The sequence below is a fragment of the Pleurodeles waltl genome, chromosome 4_2 (assembly GCF_031143425.1).
Source record: "Pleurodeles waltl isolate 20211129_DDA chromosome 4_2, aPleWal1.hap1.20221129, whole genome shotgun sequence".
NCBI classification, from domain to species: Eukaryota; Metazoa; Chordata; class Amphibia; order Caudata; family Salamandridae; genus Pleurodeles; species Pleurodeles waltl.
Window position 1 is genome coordinate 682,472,521 of NC_090443.1, and position 19,112 is coordinate 682,491,632.

The following is a 19,112-nucleotide window of genomic DNA, read 5'->3' on the forward strand; positions in this document are numbered from 1 at the left end:
AGAGTCAGAGGAATACAGAAGCACCTCAACATGCAGGTTTTCTAGGCAAGATGCATCATCTAAAAAGCCATTGCGGTCAGCACCTTTACCTATTAGGACAAGCACCCTATCTGCAGCGGCCCTTGGCACACCCACAGCCAGGACACTGTTAGATGTGCAAGATAGAATAAACTAGGCCACTGACCTTCTGCATCTGGACCGATCTGGAATGATCAGGAGTGCATTCACCCATCTTTATTTAATAAATCACTGAAGACATACCACAGCTAAAGAGAAACCTCTTCAAAGAACAACGCATCATAACACATGAAATAATCCCCTCCCCTCATAACTTTGCACCTGCCTAAATTCACTCTCTCAATTTATCTTTGCCTTCGACCCTCTAGCGGACTCTGCGGTTTTTATCTGTCCGTGTATACAAATTCCACATACATACTTTTGACTTATCATCCAAAGTATCCCTCTGGTTAATGAGACAAATGCATTACTTCCCACAATTAAGTCTTGCTGCACTTCTGTGTAGAGGCAAGATGGTTTTTCTTAGTCTGCACACAAAATGGAGTTGTGGAAATAGTAGGTGTCCAACAATGCCACCTATTGCCTCTTCCCTACCTTACACAAAATGTAAAGATGGGGATTGGGGCGGTCAAGAGATTGCAAAGCCCTTTCCTGCCTACAGAGCTCAGATTGATCACCAGCATTGAGGAAGGGGCTTACTTACTGCTTCATCAGTTGGCTTTGTGGTTTCTTGAGTTAAGCCGGAGTAGGGCTGCTCCGTACGTAAGGTAATGTCAGACAGTGCCTTACGGCGCCGCTGGCACAGATGGCGTGCAGATGGAAACTGCATTCTGCGGGTGGGTGGGCTATGGGAAGTGCCTGAGATGTTGCTTTTCTGAATCAGACAGGACATGGTCCCGTGTGCCTGACCTCCGATGGAATCAGATGGCCCACTGTCTCTGCCACTCGTTCTGCTTTTCAGAATTCACAATGGGCACGGAGAGGTCTTGACACCAATAACACGCCTCAGCATGTGTTGGTGGGATTGCGCATGGCACGAGGGTAGCAGTTTTGTTTACTGTTCTTACTGGCATTGCGGAAGCTTGTTTTTTGCGACCAAGGTATGGGGTTAGAAGGAAATGCATGAATTTATAGCCTGCTACCCCGTGGAGAGAGTACACATTCCATGTTGTATCAAGGGGGCAGAGTTCACAGTGTTTCTTAACCAGCCATCACCAAATAACAGTAAACGGCTGCATGGATTGTATTTCTGTGCAATTTATAAATAAAAGCTAATAAAGAATAATTTTAAAAAACATGCCTAATGAACAGGTGGCAAAGTTTCTGTCTGGCCAACTCTCCACACCGCCCGCATTACGATATTGGTTAGAATGTCTGTGGTCCACGCTGTACTCTGAAACCAGGCTGTACTAAGTCACAAATTAATGCGGGGTTGGTATTAATTACGACTAAATACGAAATGAGAACTTACTTTAGAATCAAGGCTTGTTACGAGGCAGGTTCAATTACTACACACCTGTAGAGCTTGCATTCCAGGGCCATAACTTGGAATGCTCAATTAGTTCCACAGATAATTCCTTCCCATTTCCCCCTTCACTGCTAATATTGTCATTATCCTTCTAGGTTCGGTGAGAAGTGACGTTTGACCGTGAAGCGCTGGTGTTAGTGCCCAGCTGCAAACTGTTTGTATTCAGCAAACAATTCTTGAAGGGGCCTGTTTGCCGTCAAGTAATCGAAATACAGATTTGTTTGCCTTAAGAATTCCTTTGGGAGAAGTAAAAGAGAAATGCTAATTGGACACAGAGTTTGCCCCAACAACTCATTTGATCTTTCATGTGTCACCGAGTGTGCACTTGAGCTTACAGTATTGCAGGGGTTATTTCTGCCTTCAAAAATGCTGTTTTAATAAGATCAGTTTCAGAAATGGCGCCTTGTTGGACACGTATTTACGCCCTCTAGGCACTGCGCAGATCCTCTCGGTCTCTCATTTAGTGCACTGTGCTCAATGTACCAAAGGAGAGCCAGTCCCAGATGGTATTTACGTTGCCACAGTCAGGATGTACCAAAGTGCCTCAAGTTTGAATTTTATGGACACAAATGGCGAGGAGCTAGCAGATTGCGTTTGTTTTCTGCATCTGTGTTTGTGACAGAGATAGCACCGGTCTTTTGACATAGGGAGGTGGGGAGTGGGGGGAGTTGTGGGGGGTGCATGGTGTCCTAGCAAAGTTATAGCTTACATCTTTGATAAACAGATGACTTGCCCGAATCCTGCCAAAGTCAAGTCAGCCTTCCATTCTTCCGAAGTTGGTTCATTGATAACCATTGCATTGTGTAATAATAGCACCTGTTATGTAAAGTGCTTAGACATATTAGCTTGTTTTTAAATATCACTAAATACCACACCTGTACAATTTTTAAGCAGTAAACAAAGGTGGTCTAATTAAAAGAAATATACATACAGGTCATAAATAAGAAAAATAATTAAAATTATTGAAATAAGAATAAGATCTAATTGTAATAATTAATTAAATGAATCCCGTTTAAGACGAATATGAAAAAACAATAGTGCAATTATAAAATCCATATAATGTTATAATAATAAGAGGTGGCAAAGAAAGTATGAAAGCTAGAAAAATAAAGAAATGAAGGACGAAAAGAAGAAATGAGTTAAAATGAAAAGCCATTATTATTAACAAAGTAGTATTAAATAGACTAACCAATGTAGCACATTTTAAAAGAATAGCAAATAAATATGTGTTATCAGCCATAATTTACATTCTCAGTGCCATTATTTCTTTTTGGACTAAGATGTCCTAAAAGGTAGCAAATGGCTACCAAAGGGTATCTTTTTACCTTACATTTAACTTTAACAGAATAACAATTGTGGGCTCTATAGCCACCACATTTTCCATTTCACTAAGAATTATAAGAACATTTAGAAAAATTGCTCCAGTAGAAATAGTTGGTTTAAAGGCAATAGCAATACAAAGATTTAAAACAATACGCTTACCTTCATTTGTTCTAGTAGGAACAGTAGCAGAACCAAAAATAAGAGGAATATGTAAATGAAGGATCTTATTGATTATATGCCCAAATGAAATCCATACATACAAATAAATAAAATATGTAAGAAAGTAACTTATTTTATTAATAACAAGGCCAACATTATGCATCAGAGGTCATAGTATTTTTCAGACACTCGAAATTAATCTCTTTGTCTCTGCTTTTTATAGATGCTGTCTATCCTAACAGGTCTGTTAAATGTACACAGCTTAAGTAAGAAGGTGTCTCGGACTTCATCTGTGTAAATAAAGGACACTCTGCGGCTATTAACACTGGACCAGTGTCTGAAAAACAGGCTAATTATAATTTCTAAGACCAGACAGTTGCTTTGCATCATGAGGCTGTGACAATAATAGGCCTATGACAGATTCTGTCAAGGGCACAAGTGGAGAGTAGAGGCAAATCTCTTTTTCAAGGGATTGTTCTCATGTATGTAAATCACTTCGCTGTTGTGTACTATTGCCACTGTTTGCCTACGTGTAGCTTATGTGCAGCCTGCCATCCTCTAGACTTGTTTTGTGACCGTGCATCAGAGATCATCGTTGCATTTGCTGACAGCTGCCTAAGTGGAGATTATAGAGTGTTGGGAAAATCTGCATTGCCAAGTTGACTGGCTGAGAAGAAGATGCAAGTGGTTACTTTGCGTTAATGCCGCCTGTCAAGGCGTTGTGAAGCTGAGGGAGTGGGGTAGAGACTCTTGATTTCAGTATGGCTCTGGACAAGGGTAGAGAGAGGTTATCATTATTCCCGAACAGAATTCCATAGCCAGACCTCTGGCTTCAGAAGATGAGAAAAATCTGCAGAATCTTAATGCCTATCAGACAACTTCAAAATAACACAGGAAGGCGTTAGCTGGAGTCCCGCAGTACCCTCTCCACAGGACCCAGTATCTGCCTGGACGGCAGGAACAATGGACCACATAGAGGTTCTGCAGTGTGAAGTTTGTCTTAGATCAATGACAGGGGATGCTTTTCGTAGTCATCACCTTCACAGAATTAATGAAAATATGTGCAGAGGAAGCAAAGAGGCAATGGCACGGCTCCTCAGTAAATGAGAACGAGACCCCACACACTTTCGCTCTCTACATATTCAGCTTCTGTGAAAGCTGTTGTAGGGATTCTTACTGTAAACTAACCAAGTCTAGATCTGTCAACACAGGTCTGCTACTTTCCAGTTCAGTATAAGTCCTGATATCAGAATACTGATCATAGAAGAATTGAGGCATTGACGATCATATTTGAGACAAATCCTGATCAACCATTTCAGGGTCCATTACCAGATACTTAGCTTCCCTCCCAACACATTGAGTTGAGTTGACAAATCTTGGTCGAACTAATAAGATAATCATCGGTAAAGTGTGTAGCACACAGCTATTCTTATAAATTTCTCTGAGCAAGACTAACACTTTTGCCACGGAGAAGAGCTGTGGCCTAATCCGATTGAATAATAATTGTCGTTTGTGAGGAAGTTACAGGTAAGAATATCCTTCTATGATGTTGGAAAGGACATTTTACATTCATACCCATGAAAAGGCCAGTTTTTATTAATATGTACATATTAAGGACTCATCTACTCCATTTGTTTCATATTTCGGTACCCCTGGGTGTAATGTAAAAAGGTGATTTTTCACCTCTTACTGATGTATACTTCCGATCCAAGACGTAATGTGTGATCAAAATAAGTTCCCAATTTCTTAAATATGAACAAATAGTAATTCAGTTTCACTCTTAAAACTCTTAAACCTGTTCATTAAACACTCTTAAACATTCCCCTTCCCCACCCCAATTTCAACCTCTTCTTTTTTCTCTCCCATTTGATAATTCACAAAAGAAACAGATATGCCTAGCGCAAAAAAATATGGCAACATAAATACATTCACTTCAGCAATGACACACATGTCTAGAAAGTATAGTGCGTGTCTGTACGGCCTTCTCTCTGATCCCTATTATATTGTTGACAGTCTGAGTTAACTATAAACTTTCGTTGTCTCAGGAAACATCGCCAAGATAGCCATTTAAGTCTGCTCTCTCCCTTAGGCTCCTACGCCAGATAATGAAAGAAAGATAACCGTACTTCTATTAGTACTTTGTCCTATCTTACCATCATGCAGTAAGTTTCGATTTGAAGCAGGTAAACCAAAAACAAAACTAATTACTTACCAAGTCGGATTCTGAGAAACCGTTTGATGTGTCAGCAACAAGACTTAGGGTATTTTTACGACTCAGCTGGTGAAGTGGCATTGTAATTAAACCTGCCAGGTGGGTTTACTGCACCATGTATTAGCTACCATAGGCAGGGGGCCATGATGTCGAATAGCATGCAGGACCTGGTCGTACGAGGTGTTTACCTCACCTTCTTCCATATAGTGGACCCCTTTCTGCACACACACTCCACTCGCATTTAGCAGGTGGAATTTGTCACTGAAAAAGCAAGTGGTGATATTACCAGGTGCGATCCTAGCACCTGGCAACGCTTCTAATTTTGCTGTTAACACTAGAAAACACTGAAGTAATGCCACTCTCCACTACTTGTAATGAGGGCATGGTCAATATTAAACATATTTCAAGGTCACAGGGGAGAATCTTTACTCTTTGAACATTTCCTCTACTGTTCTCACTTTATTTTTATGTTTCTGTCAGTACATGGTGCTGTTGTCCTGGTAGATAAAAAGCTTACAAGATAGGTCAGTGAGAATGTGCCCATTGCAGATATGTGGGTCAAGCTTCCTTTGTTCGAATAGATCTGTCAGCTCCTCACTTCACCTTTTTGAGGTTGATAACCTGAGTGCCATCGACGTAAGGAGTATCATAACATGAGTACTATTGAATTAGGGAGTATAAAGCTATTTTATTTACTGCTACCATTCTAAGATACATCCCAGAAGGCACTATATAAAAAAGGAATTATTTGTTTGGTTGTTGCCTGTGTCGGTTAGATATGTTCATAATGATTTAGTGTATTTTGGAAACAAAGTGTATGTCGAACTTTGGCATTGTTTTGTACTTACTTTTTCCCATGATGTCTCATACTCCGGTAGCAAACCATGTGTGGTCCATCATAATACTAAATCACAAAAGAGGTCCATCATAATGTCACTGGCTGTCTTTACAATCTTCTTAGTCCCTACAGCGTTAGCAACCGGCGGCGCAGTTTTTGATTCACTTTCCACGATCCGGATCGTTTGGTACTCTTGGCCTAAACTAGAGACCCTTGCAGTTGTAAGTATTGTAGCAGGCATGTCTTGTGATGAACCCTTCAAAACCATACCTATGTTGAGCTTTGTGAGTAAAAGTTCAATGAGTAGAAACAGATCTTGCCAGGTTCAAAAGCTCTGAAATACACAGCTCAGTGATCACTTTATTTTATTTATTGCCCCTCTTTTCCCCCATTTCAAGGGGAATGGTGGCTAAAGGGAGCTGGTTATTGCTTCTGACTTCCTTCAAGCTAAGGAGGGGCCATAACACTTTTAGGCCCATCTTAAGAAAAATGCAGTCATGATTTTGCCTACACTTTCGTTGCAAAATCTAGAAAATATATAAGAATGTTTCATGGTGCTCTCATACTGACCACTTTAATGCTGTACAGATAGTTTCCATCCCATATTCAGCCAAGAAAAAGTCTCTAACAATGGAAGTTGATGATGCAAAACTGGCAGAGCCCTCTCTCAATGCGGATGGGTCCATATCACGGATACTGCAAGTACTAGAATTTACCTAAAAAAAACTAAAACCCTACCCCATCTCTCAGTCCTATAACCATCCAGCAATATATCAAAGATATTGGTCCTTACATACACGTTACTAATGCCACCAAAATGAAATGAACTAACCAAGATGTTGGGGTTACTGCAATGAGGTATGGTGCATGTGCACTTTTAAGTCTTAAAACCTTGCTTAGGCTTGATTATCAAATGTCACTAACTCTCAGTGATATGTAGCTAGAGACCGGTTCCCTGGTTTACCCAGGGAGGAAAAAACACCCAAACAATGGTGGTGTGCTATCTTCAAGGAAATGCATTACTGGGAAAAGTCATCAGTTGTTTTTCAGTGCAGGATAATCTGATGATTTAATCAAAGCGGAACTCCAAGGCAGCCACGTGTTTTTCATGGCAAGTACCCAGCAGATCAGCCCACGCCTTTCACGCAATCTAGTAATTCTCGACTACTTACACCTGTTTAATTATTCTCATATCACTCTAGAAAAATTGTATACCTCAAATACTTGTTACCTTCAGCCATGTCATATAACAGCTATCCTGGGACCTCCGAGCTGAAGGTAAGTGTGTGTGTGTTTTAAATGAATGTTTGGTGCGTACATGTTTGAATGTTGATGAGTGTTGTGAATGATTGTGCGTGCTTGTGTGAATGAATGAGTGTGATTGTGCTTCCCGCACCCCCCCTAAAATTACCAGCCGCCACTGTGGCTTATACAATGAAAGTTCTGCCAGGAGCAATAAGCTCCCAACACAGGCTTCCATCAGTGTACCTGGTATAAGATAAGAAACAAAGCCATTGATTAAAGAGCTGGCGACTGGCATATCAGTCTGTCATGTGGTTAGCAAACACGTGTAAAGGAAGCAATAGTTATTTCAAGTCAACCCAGCAATGAAGCACCTTTTTTTGTTTGTTAGCCAAATGAGAAAAGTGAACAGAGAATCTCTCTGAAAGAAAGAACTCTCAGGGACACCCTAACATGTTATTCACTGGAGAAATGGCAGATAGATGAACAGGAGTCATTCGTTTATATTTGATTAGGAGTAGGCTGAACTGCGCACATCCGACTGGAAAGAACTGTTCAGTTTTGCCTCTCTTGAGTCATTTTGGAAAATAAGGACATGATCCTTCTTGGGATTGGTTTACCATAAAGGTCAGAACGTACTGAAAATGATGGGTGAGATGCACAGGGCAATTGCTCTTCAATACGTTTAGAGAATTCAACAACCCCTATTGGGTATGTGATACAACAGACCAATCATACCATCGTGAAGCTAGAGTGGAGATGGAATCTGGGAAGACCAGAAGAATGGAACGTGTATTACCGTATTCATAGGACACAGGACGTGGTAGATCACCACATTTCGATTCTCTGTGCGTCTCTTACTTCCAAGGCTATTTTCAGAATTGGGAAGCTTGTGTCATTTTCAATTAACAGGGAGACTCATGGTTCAAAACTTACCTATGGGAGCCTGTTGTTTACTATTCTCCATGCATGGGAAGAAGGCAGAGTCCTGAAAGACAGAGTAAGCGGCAAAAATTTGGTAGAAAATTGAAAGTCCACTTGGACCTGGGCTTTTGGCTGTGGTCTTGAAGGAGCCAGGGGAAGATTTTTCCGACCTAATTCTATAGTTTCGTTCCAAGAAAAAGCTCTCAATTCAATGGTAACAATCAGGGTAACGTTAGTAGACCTAAACATGGGTTTTCATCAAGAACTTGTAAAAGCAAATAAAGCTGTGTTTTTGAAGGAAAGCATTTCCATACAATTGTTGTGGTTTAGAGATATTACTTGTTTGTTCATTGTTTGTTTCAGTCCCTGAAACTGAATGCGCTGCTACCTCCCAATGACAGAGTCAGAAAAATGCAACCTAAGCATTGGTGATACTGCTTTAAATACAACAAAAGATCACAATTGATGTTGCATAATTCCAAATTCCTACATAAGATTTGTTTTACCTTCAATCATTTTAGTCACTAAATTGTTTTCTTTTAATTAAATTAGTTTGGAATTTTATTTTGTCTGTCTATTTACCATAGCGTTGCTCTTGCTACTGCGGTTCACACACCCCATGCACTTCACTTATCACAGGCTTTGTGGCCTGTACCGAACTGTCCAGGGTACATTTGGTATTCTTCACTGAAATCATTGTTTACTCATATGCCCCAGACTATTTTGACTGTCTAGCAACTCAGCCACAGCTCACCTTAGAACTGAGGTCTCTTCCCCCAACTATTTACATGTAGTTTTTTACAGAAATGTGAAGAAATCCCTTGTAACAAGCAAAGTATAGCTCAATAGTTTTGTTTTCCGAAAGAAGTATTTTATGACCTATCATGTAACTAGGTTCAGGACAAATACTTGTTTTTATTCATGGTAATTAGACAATTTTAGTGCAATATTTATTCCAAATTTGAATGGTGTTTCATCATGGTTTTATTTAAATGTTTAGGAGTCGAGTATTTTATAGACATCTTTAGAATATTTGATCGTTTTACGCACTCTTTTTTTATTGTGACTATATTTTCAGGAATGTCCTATTGTTTTATTAGATAAGCATTTTTAAGTGTACCAAGGTGTTCTGAAGTGGCTGAAATATGACATGCTAGTGCTTTACAAAATACAGAAATATTAGATATGTTGAAATAGTATTGTGCCCAGTGTTCATGATTTTAGAAGATTTTGCCATTTTCTGCAAATGTTACTATTACTGAGCATCGATTCTCTGCACTGACAAATGGATTACTTGGTTTATGCTTTCAGGGTCCAAGAGGTCCAGATGGCCCTTTAGGAGAGCAAGGGATCCAAGGTGTTAAGGTAATAAATGATTAATCTTAGATGTTTTGATTTTTATTTCTAGTTTTGTTCATTTGTAGATTAATTCATATATTGGGATGTGGGAGCTTATGTTCCTTCAGTAAATTACCCAAGTAAAACCTTAGGCTAGAAACGCAAAGGGCTAAGATGTAGTGCCAGCAGGCAGATGGAATGGGGTGCTACCTGACAGGCCAGTGTAGTGCCTGATTTCAGTTGCATAAATTGAAGGTGCTGGCGGAATTTCTTTATTCATTGAATCTGGAAGACCCAGGCTTTTATTTGGAGGTTGGTTGGGCTTTATTTTTAGGATCTGAAACAGAAAAAACATCTATTGTTATGGTGAGGTCCTAGAATATGAGGACCACTAGTGACATGATTACATTACAACATTCTCACAAGGGTTTTGGGAGATACCACAAGATGCCCATATATTACACTTAATCCCCCGTTCTTTCCACAGAGACCTCTGACATAGAATGACCATTTGAGCATAAGATTTAAGCACCACATACTAAGGTCCTGCTCAAACTGTCATTCTCAAACAGTATCTGCAGGTAGAGGATGGGCGCGCTGCAAAACACACAGATGGCCTTCATAGTGTTCCCCCATCTCCTTTGGTAGCTAATATCAATGAATGACAGCTGCAACAGCTGCCAGTTGTGGGGGGCTCTTAGTACAGCAGTCAATTTGTTATAGTGGGAATGGGACATGGAATGGTGACTTCATGGAAGGTATTGGGATGTCACAAACCTAGGTAAAGAGCTTGGAATATGAGCACGTATTAGCAATTAGTGCACACAATCTAAGCGTGATAATTGGCTGTAGTATCTCCAAAGTTAGAGATTCTACTGCTATCTAGAATGTTATAGTGCAGCCTTAAAGCCCACTGCCCAAGGCTATACGGGTTGTTAGATGCCTTGAACCTGAGTGTCTCGGACCTACAAAGAGGGAGAGGACCTTTAACAACGGGGATAGCCTGAGGCAGAAGGGTCAGAACATTCCACCCACTAAGGGTTGAAGTTCTAAATTAAATAGGGAGAACACAAAGACAAAAACTGGAATGCTGGCACAGAGGCTTATACCAGCTATTAGTAGCCCTATACACTCCCTTGTCTTTTCTGGAGCACCCACAATTCCAGTGGTCCAATATTACTTAGTGATACTTTCACAACTGAGAATGCTCTTCTGCCACATAGAGGGTCTTATTATTGGTACAACAGCAATGGATACGCAATAAATACAGATCCTCTACTGGTGTCTGTTTCTTTATTTGTTGAGGTAAATGGGGCATTTCCACTTGTATTCCTTTGTGGTTATATTTTCTTGAGTTATATGTGTTGTCATTTGAGGGTCACTTGCTAGGTAAGCTAACAATCTCTTCTCTAGAGTGCTTCATTAATAGGCACTCATTTACAAACTTACACAATGGATGAAAAATGGATTAACAATGAGCGTACCCATGTGTATGGAAATGCAGTTATTCACACAAAGAGTGCTAGTGCTTCCACCATGCTGCATGCAAAAAAATTGAACAATCCGTGCCCAAAAACTTTTTAATGTCTATTGTATGAGGTAAAAATACTTGCAAAAGTCATGCATGTTCCCTGCTAAATCGTTCATCGCTGCTCTTCTAGAAAATATACACAGTGGGCTTCAAAAGAGTAAACATCTCCCACGTTTGTTAGTGGCTTTTTGGTGCATCATACTACATCCTAGCAGGTGCTTCCATTGCAGTGCATGAGGTACATTGTTTTCAGTAAGTGATGGAGACTATTTACACTGAAAAACAGACTGTAAAAGCAGCATGTTTTGCAGTAGAAAGATATGCTAACTCAAAGGATGATCAAAACATAAGCAGTGCACTATTTCTTGTGTCATGTGTTATAGTCTGTTGAAAAAAAATACATAAAAATATTGTCTTTACAAATACACCCGTCAAACATTATCCTGCTTTTGCATGCTTTTCCTGCTGAATTGTTTCACTGGTTTACTTCTCCTGCATCATGTCCGAGGTTGGATCCTGCAATTGTCTTTCCATTGACAGTGTGCCCTTACCAACATTGTATGCACCAATGTGTCCTTTCTAATATGTTGCCGGTAGTATGTGCCATTGTGGTCCTGCTTCGTAACCTGCCTGTGTATGCCACTGCAACCTTTCTTCTGTATCCCTTTATTCAATGTTGCTTGTTGTATGGGCCAATTCTTGAGCACAGTACTTTTTTATAAACAATTCAGTCCTTCGCTATTAATACATCCCAGTTTATTGCATGTTACTACATGTTCTTGCAGACTGCAGTACCTTTGAAATATATAAATTACAGCCACTCTTTTTGTATTCGAGCAACACCCAGTAACAGCGTGTGGTCCTGCAGGCTTGTGCTGTTCACTCTCGGGACAACCAGTGTAGGCAAAGCCAATAGATTTGGCTATATTATGCAAAGGCATACAAAAAGCAGAAGATGAGCTTTGCCAGTGGTTGTTTTAGAGGGCTTGGTGTTACTCTTTGGCTTTTATGGTATTATTTTGGTTAAAAAAAAGCAACTCCATTGAGGAGTTTAACATTAGAGCTTGGGTTGGTGACACAAATACCATTTTTGTAAACCAAAACATGCCACGTAACGCTTTTATTTTGTATTGATAAGTTTACATTGCATCAAAGTATATCTTTTGTTCACATGTGCTTTTCAGTAATGAAAGAGGTGAGGATGTATATCTGTTGATAAGCCCATACACTTATACTGTCTTATTTATCGGGTAAAATTAATGGCAAGTGTTTAAAAACTTTCACTAGTCATTTCCAGTTTTCTGCTACTGTATCTTCCACTTTCGATATTCTTATTGTCCATGTCTCCTCACATTTTCTAAGCTCACTAAGCATTTGTAGTATTTATATTACACTATTTTAGATGTTGTGTTCAGGTCATGCAATGCCTTTCCTCATCCACTTCAAACCTGCTTAAATGTGTGAGTTTCTCTGTAGAGACGGTGCCAGCAATGAACAGATACATTAGAACGTATGTTAAGTACAAAATGTTTTATTTTATTATTATGTGCTAATTGGCGCATAGATGCTAACATATATTTGAATTGGTATTTTTGTCAGGGTGAAGGCGGAGAGCCTGGGAAAAAAGGCATAAATGGAAATATTGTAAGTAGGAATGTCTCGCCACATCTGTGTATTATAATTCCCCTTGTCTTCTAGAAAAATGTGTCTGAAATACAAAAATGTTTATTTTCGTAGGGCAAAGCGGGCCATCCTGGAGACAGAGGTGATCAAGGAATACCAGTAAGTATCTGGTATTTAGTAATAGTAGCATGAATTCTATTGGACATAAGGTTCCAGGTTCATGACACACATCTGGCTCAAATCTTGTGATCCTTTTCAATGTCTTTACTTTTTCTTGATGTTCCAGTAATCTGACAAGGCCTAAATGACAAGTAGTGCTATATGAAACATCTGGAAAAATAATATATAACTTAGCAGGATATATCCTCACTATACAAAAAAAGAGAAATTCTCTAATGTTCTGCACAGAAATAAGGCAAAGGCTGTGCACGGTTAAATCCTCATTAAAGCAACTTTACATTGAGCAGGAATATCTGTATAACCAGATGTGTTTAAAATATTGCAAGGCAGCAAAACAAAAAGTAAAAGATACATTGACTTGAAGATAGTATTGACACATGCACAGTATAATACCAAGAAGAAAGGTAGTACTCAGCGCTTGCTCTTGGGCGATCCGACCAGTGAAGTCACACCTTACATTGACCTCGGGAGTGCTCTGTTTAGAAATTAATTATGGGTTTAAAGATCATTTGCTGCATATTTCTTTCTGTGTCCATCAGTTTCCTGGCAACAATAAAAACTTCAAGATAACTTTAGTTATTAATGTTCCTGCTGGAGAGAGATTGGCTCATCAAAAGGTAGTGCAGAGGGTTAATATGCCAGCTGCAAATAATGTGTACCATGCGAATCACAGCACAGTATTTTATGTGGATAGCTCAGTGGGTTACTGCTTCTGACTCAGAGATCCTTTTGTTAGTTACAGTTCAGAAGTTACAACTCTAAATAGCACAGTTAGCTATGAACTGTCATCAAAGAGCTGTATGCCAACTGTATGGTATAGGTTGGAATGTTATATTTTTCCACCAGTATTTCATTATCGTAATGTTACTAAAAAGTGTTCTTTTGGGTAGAAATACATTATTTTTGGTAAAGCCAACCACAACCACTGTAGTGTTTTTAAAATCCTAAGTTTGAGCTTCTCCAGACAAAACGCTCTTAAAATATACAGTCTACTTGTATGAATGTAATACAATTTATAAACCTTGTAATACTCATTGTCTTATACAACATTTCCTATAGGCTGATTAACACATGTATAATTCATTGTCTCTGTATTATTCGTGTGTGTGATGTAAAATGCTCTGACACCCTACACTGGTTGTGTAGTGCCATGAAACAAAGTGCATGTGAGAAAGGGGCTTCGGAGGGATGAGGGGCATTGGTGGAGTGTGGTAGTGAGGAACTTTGTGGAAAAGGAGGTCATTGGGGGGCACCAAAAAGATTGCTTCACTGGGTGCCACCAGCATTAAAGCCGGCCCTGGTCATAGTGTACCATTCACAAACAAACAGCTGTCCCATTCTAAACTACAAAAAGTGTGCACAGTTGATTGAGTTTCCATTATGAATCATGGTCACTACAATACATGGTTTATGTTTTAAAATCACCAGCATTACAGAAAAGCAGGTAAAGAAGTTAAACGGAAAGCAACTATTTCACTGCCAAAAATGGCTTTTCAACTTCATGATATCAGGAAGAAAGGTTGCTGACATTTAGAGGCTACTCCTATGAGATAAACTTCATTCTCACTTTTTTTAGGAATCACTCTGATTCTTAAAAAGCTCCTATTTCTTTCTGCATTACTAAGATTTAAGACGTTGTACCCAATCCATAAAATTATAAGGTTTACGCAATGAAACATAGTATTTTTTAAATTTTCCTCATGCATGTTTGAATTCCATAACTCGATGCGGACTGATCCCTTCGCATTGGCAGAAAAACCATATGCATGGCATTGTAAAGTTTCAGATGTATTATTTTCTTTTTTCACATTAAACACATTTTTCTGTGTGGACCTTTCTTATCCAAAATGCAGGCTGGCAAAACTGAGGAATGGGTGGGTCCTATTCATGTTTCCTAACTTCTAGCACCACTTGTGCCTGGATTATTCAGTTGAGTAAGCTAGGAAGTGCAAAAATGTGTAGGGCAGACATCACATCTCTTTCGAATTCTGTGAATTCTGATAGAGACTTTTAGCCACAGATTCCTCACCTTTTGAATATTCCTCAGGCTTCTGACTGGATACGGAAACTTTTCAGCAGTACCTGTGTGAGCTATCAAGTGGTGCTCTGCGGCTCGGCACTGACACTGTTCTGCTTTGGAAATGGCATGCAGAACCTATATGGACACCAACCCTGTGCACTGATGCCAGTTCCTTTCTTTTCAAGCCACCAGATGCAGATCCAGATCTCCCATCACGACTTCCTTAGACATTTACCTCAAAACATTCTTTAAGTGTGCAGGATTGTGAGGCAAAGCTTTACATCGCCAAGGATAAGAAGACTTCTTACTGGGACAGCTCCAAGTCACAGTCTGTGTCAAAGTTCATTTCTGGTCCTGCTCCTGCCATTCATGAAGTCAGTGTTGTGATTTGAGAGGCTGGTCTTCATCCTGATTGTAATAATTGGTTAAGTCAAAAACAAGCATAAAAAAATCGACAGGGATTCCACCTTCTCACACTACTTGCATTTGGCTGAACAGGCATGGGGTGGCGCTAGTACTCTCAATCTCACTTCCAAGGTCATCTGACTTTGGAGTTGATCCCACAGCTGTTCTGGCACAACCGGAGCTTCCAGGGACAACAGCATTGCTACTTTAGATCAAAGAGTTCTGTGCAGCCATGTTCTGGCTCTTTAGATCTCTACCAACCTCAAAGAGCTGAGAAGCACTCCATGTGGAGTACTACCAGTGGGTTCACCCTGGTGCCAGTTGGACCCTTCTAGCCTCCATCTCAACTTCTGACCCCGCTTCCGGCACACGACCTTTGCTGGCCTCAGGGACTTCAACATTCAAGCTGACTGTATCTGTGCCAGAGGATGAGGCCTGATAGTCTTTTCAAAGCCAAGACAATGCCTGTCTGACCTCAATAGAAGTAGCTCCCATTACCACCTTAGGCGCCACTACCACAACCTGACTTGCAATGTCCACTAAGGAGACAATATACATTATATTCCCTTTTAGGTACAGTTTAATATGAGTATGAGTTTGATCAACACTACCAGGATGATAATTGGTACGATGATGTACAGGAGGCTAGTGGTCTTGATACCTCCCCAGAAACTGGCCTAATCTCACTCCTGGACTCCCCATACAGAACTCTGCTTCCTGCACCTTGGTTATGTTTAGGGCAGCTGAAGGCCTTGAACTCTAGCTCTCCACCATGGAGGTTAAGACTGATGTTTTGGCAGAAGTACTTCTAACAGGGCCCCTCCTTCCATTTACTGAGTCTTTTTCAGATCCCTTATTGGGGGCGTGGGACAAACCCTCTTCTGGTCCTCCAGTTAATTGAGAAATTTCCAGACGCCCTCGCCCTTCTCCAGGCAACCCTGCTTTTCTCATACAGCACTCTTCACCTGAGAGTTTAGTGGGGCAAGCCTCCACAAATCGATCTAATCCCTTTCAATCAATCAATGAATCATAGAATTTGTAAAGCACACTACTCACGCATGAGAGTCTCAAAGTGCTGGGGGAGAGATGCTGCTACTGCTCGAACAGCCAGGTCTTGAGGTGTCTCCTGAAGGTTAGTAGGTCCTGTGTCCATCACAGAGGGATAGGAAGGGTGTTCCACATCTTGGCGGCAAGGTGGGAGAACGATCTGCCACCGGCGGTCGTTCTATGGATGCGTGGAACGGTAGCGAGGGCAAGGTCAGCGGAGCTAGGATGGCGGGTCGGGTGTAGAAGGTGAGTCGTCTGTTGAGAGATTCTGGTCGACATTGTGCAGTGCTTTTTGGGCGTGGGTGAGGAATTTGAATGTGATTCTCTTGTTGATGGGGAGCCAGTGCAGGTCTCTCAGGTGGACTGTGATGTGGCTGTAGCGGGGGATGTCCAGGATGAAGCGTGCGGAGGTGTTCTGTATGCGTTGCATTCTTTTCTGGAGCTTGGCCGTGATTCCCGCGTAGAGTGCGTTGTTGTAATCTAGTCTGGTGCTTACAAGGGCTTGGGTGACTGTCCTTATGGTTCTGGTGGGGATCCATTTGTAGATCATCCGAAGCATGTGGAGGGTGTTGAAGCAGGAGGATGTGACAACGTTGACTTGCTGGGTCAGCACTTTCCCTACCACTTCCCCTGACAGAGAATCTAAGCATTTGGAGAAGTTTGAGAAATAGATGTTTTCCACCACCAGCCTGGCCCTTTGCTTGGTAAACGCCAGCTGCCTATTAGGACAATATTCCCATGTCCTTTGGACTCAGTGGCACAAGTCTTCCCTGGTGTGCCCATGGAACAACCTCCCTGTGGTTGCTCAGGTGACCAAAAACTGTCATGACATTTCCAAGTTCACGATTTGTTGAGGCTTGTGCATTACTGATTCTCTTAGTTGAGCCATTGGCACCAGTGTTGCCATTCGCCACCATTCGTGGCTGTGATCGCCTTGGTTCTTCAGCAACATCCAGTCCTCCTTGATGGACAGGCCCTTTGATCTCGCTTGTTTAGGGACAAGGCTGATTCTGCTCGTGGGTTTTTAAGGAGAGCATGGCTCACTCTCTAGCCTGGTCTGCTTTCCCCCACCAACAGCACCAGTTTACCCTTTACTTTTGTGACTTTAGTGGTGGTGCCCTTACCACTAGCCTGTCCACCTTTCACAGGGAACCCAGCAGTTTTGCAGTCGAGGCCAGAGTGCCCACCACTCCTGTGGTCAAGGTAATCAAGCTGCTCAGTCTACCCATCTTCGTCACAGTCCCACCTACCGAACACAGCCACCCAGTGAGTGGCAGAATCCACCAGCTCTTCTCTAGTTGGCAGGCACTGATGTCGGGCAGGTTAGTTCTGCAGATTGTTCACAAAAGATATACTTTCCCCTTCCTCTCTGCCATACCTTTCACCATCCCCCAGTAACTGTTGGAAGACCATCTCTCTATTTTACACCAAGAAGTGCTATCCCTTTTTGCCAAAGGGGTTGTTCAGAGGGTGCCAGTGCTAGAAGTTGGACTTTGATGTCATTCCTGCTACTTACTGGTGCCCAAGAAGGACGGAGGCCTTCATCTAAATTTAGACCTGCATTCTTTCAGTGCAGACCTCCGGTAGGAGAAATTCAGAATGCTCACCCTAGCCCAGGTCTTGTCTGCCCTTGACCCTGGAGACTGAATGGTGGTGTTAAAAGTACAGGAAGCCTATTTCCAATTACCTGCCCTGCTAGCCCATTGGCTGTACCCGCGGTTCGTGGAGGGTCAAGAAATCTTTTCGTTTGCTGTGCTCCTCCTTGATCTCACAAGTGCCCTGCGATGTTCATGAAAGTGATGGCGGCAATGCCAACACATCTTCGGACGATAGAGGTCCTAGTCTTCCTCTATCTTGACAATGCCTTTAGATGATGGGGCACCTCAAACAGTCATCACCCACCTGTAGACTACTGTGAACCTTGTGTCATCTTTGCGGTGCACTCTCAACGTGCTGCAGTCAACCTGACACCTTCTCAGATGCTCCCTTTCATCCAAGGCATTCTGGACATGGTTCAGTTTTTTGCCTTTTCCTGGGAAAGAACATTCAGAACATTCAGGATATGGTCATGAACTTTCAGCCTCAGTCCTGGATTTCTGTGAGGGCGATTCTGAGGCTGCTGGGACTGATGGCCTCCTGCATCCTGTTGGTCAAGCACGCCAGGTGTCATATGTGGGCTCTGCAGTGGGCTTAACATCAAGGGGGCCTCTTCAACCCTGTTCAGATTTCAGAGGAGTCTACAAAAGATATGCAGTGACGGTTGCTAGACTGCGATTTGGTCACTGGCAGACCCCTCTTTCTACCCCCATCACAAACTGACAGTGGTGACTGATGCATCACTTCTGGGTCATGGTGGCTGTCTTGTAAAGGTGGGGATCAGAGACCTGTGGTCTCCAGCAGACTCCTGGCACAAAATCAACCTCTGGGGCTGAGGACCTTCTGGTTGGCCCTGAAAGCCTTTCTACTGTCCAACAAAGGGAGGCTGGTTCGGGTGCTCATGGACAACACCATTGCCATGTGGTGCTGCAACAAACAGGAAAGGTTGGGGTCCTGGACCCTTAGCCAGGAGGCGCTGCTCGTCTGGAAACGGTTGGACCGCCAAGGAATTTTCCTGGTTGGGAACCACCTGTTGCACTCTTGAATGTCAGGGTAGGTGAATTCAGCTGTATGCGCTAAGTGGATCATGCGTGACTTTGACACCCTGAGGTGGCGCAAGTCCTTTTC

General features: G+C 41.7%; 1 protein-coding gene and 1 long non-coding RNA gene across 2 annotated transcripts in view; one reads left to right on the forward strand and one right to left on the reverse strand.

Moving 5' to 3' along the window:
- COL24A1 (collagen type XXIV alpha 1 chain) overlaps positions 1–19,112 on the forward strand; it is a 713,151-nt gene that overhangs the window by 528,370 nt on the left and 165,669 nt on the right. The window contains exons 29-31 of the mRNA XM_069232264.1: positions 9,556–9,609; positions 12,713–12,757; positions 12,851–12,895. Of these exons, the coding sequence (XP_069088365.1) occupies positions 9,556–9,609; positions 12,713–12,757; positions 12,851–12,895 (144 nt within the window). The remainder of the gene's footprint in view (positions 1–9,555; positions 9,610–12,712; positions 12,758–12,850; positions 12,896–19,112) is intronic.
- Positions 1–19,112, reverse strand: part of LOC138293185 (uncharacterized) — a 270,652-nt gene that overhangs the window by 198,439 nt on the left and 53,101 nt on the right. The window lies entirely within an intron of this gene.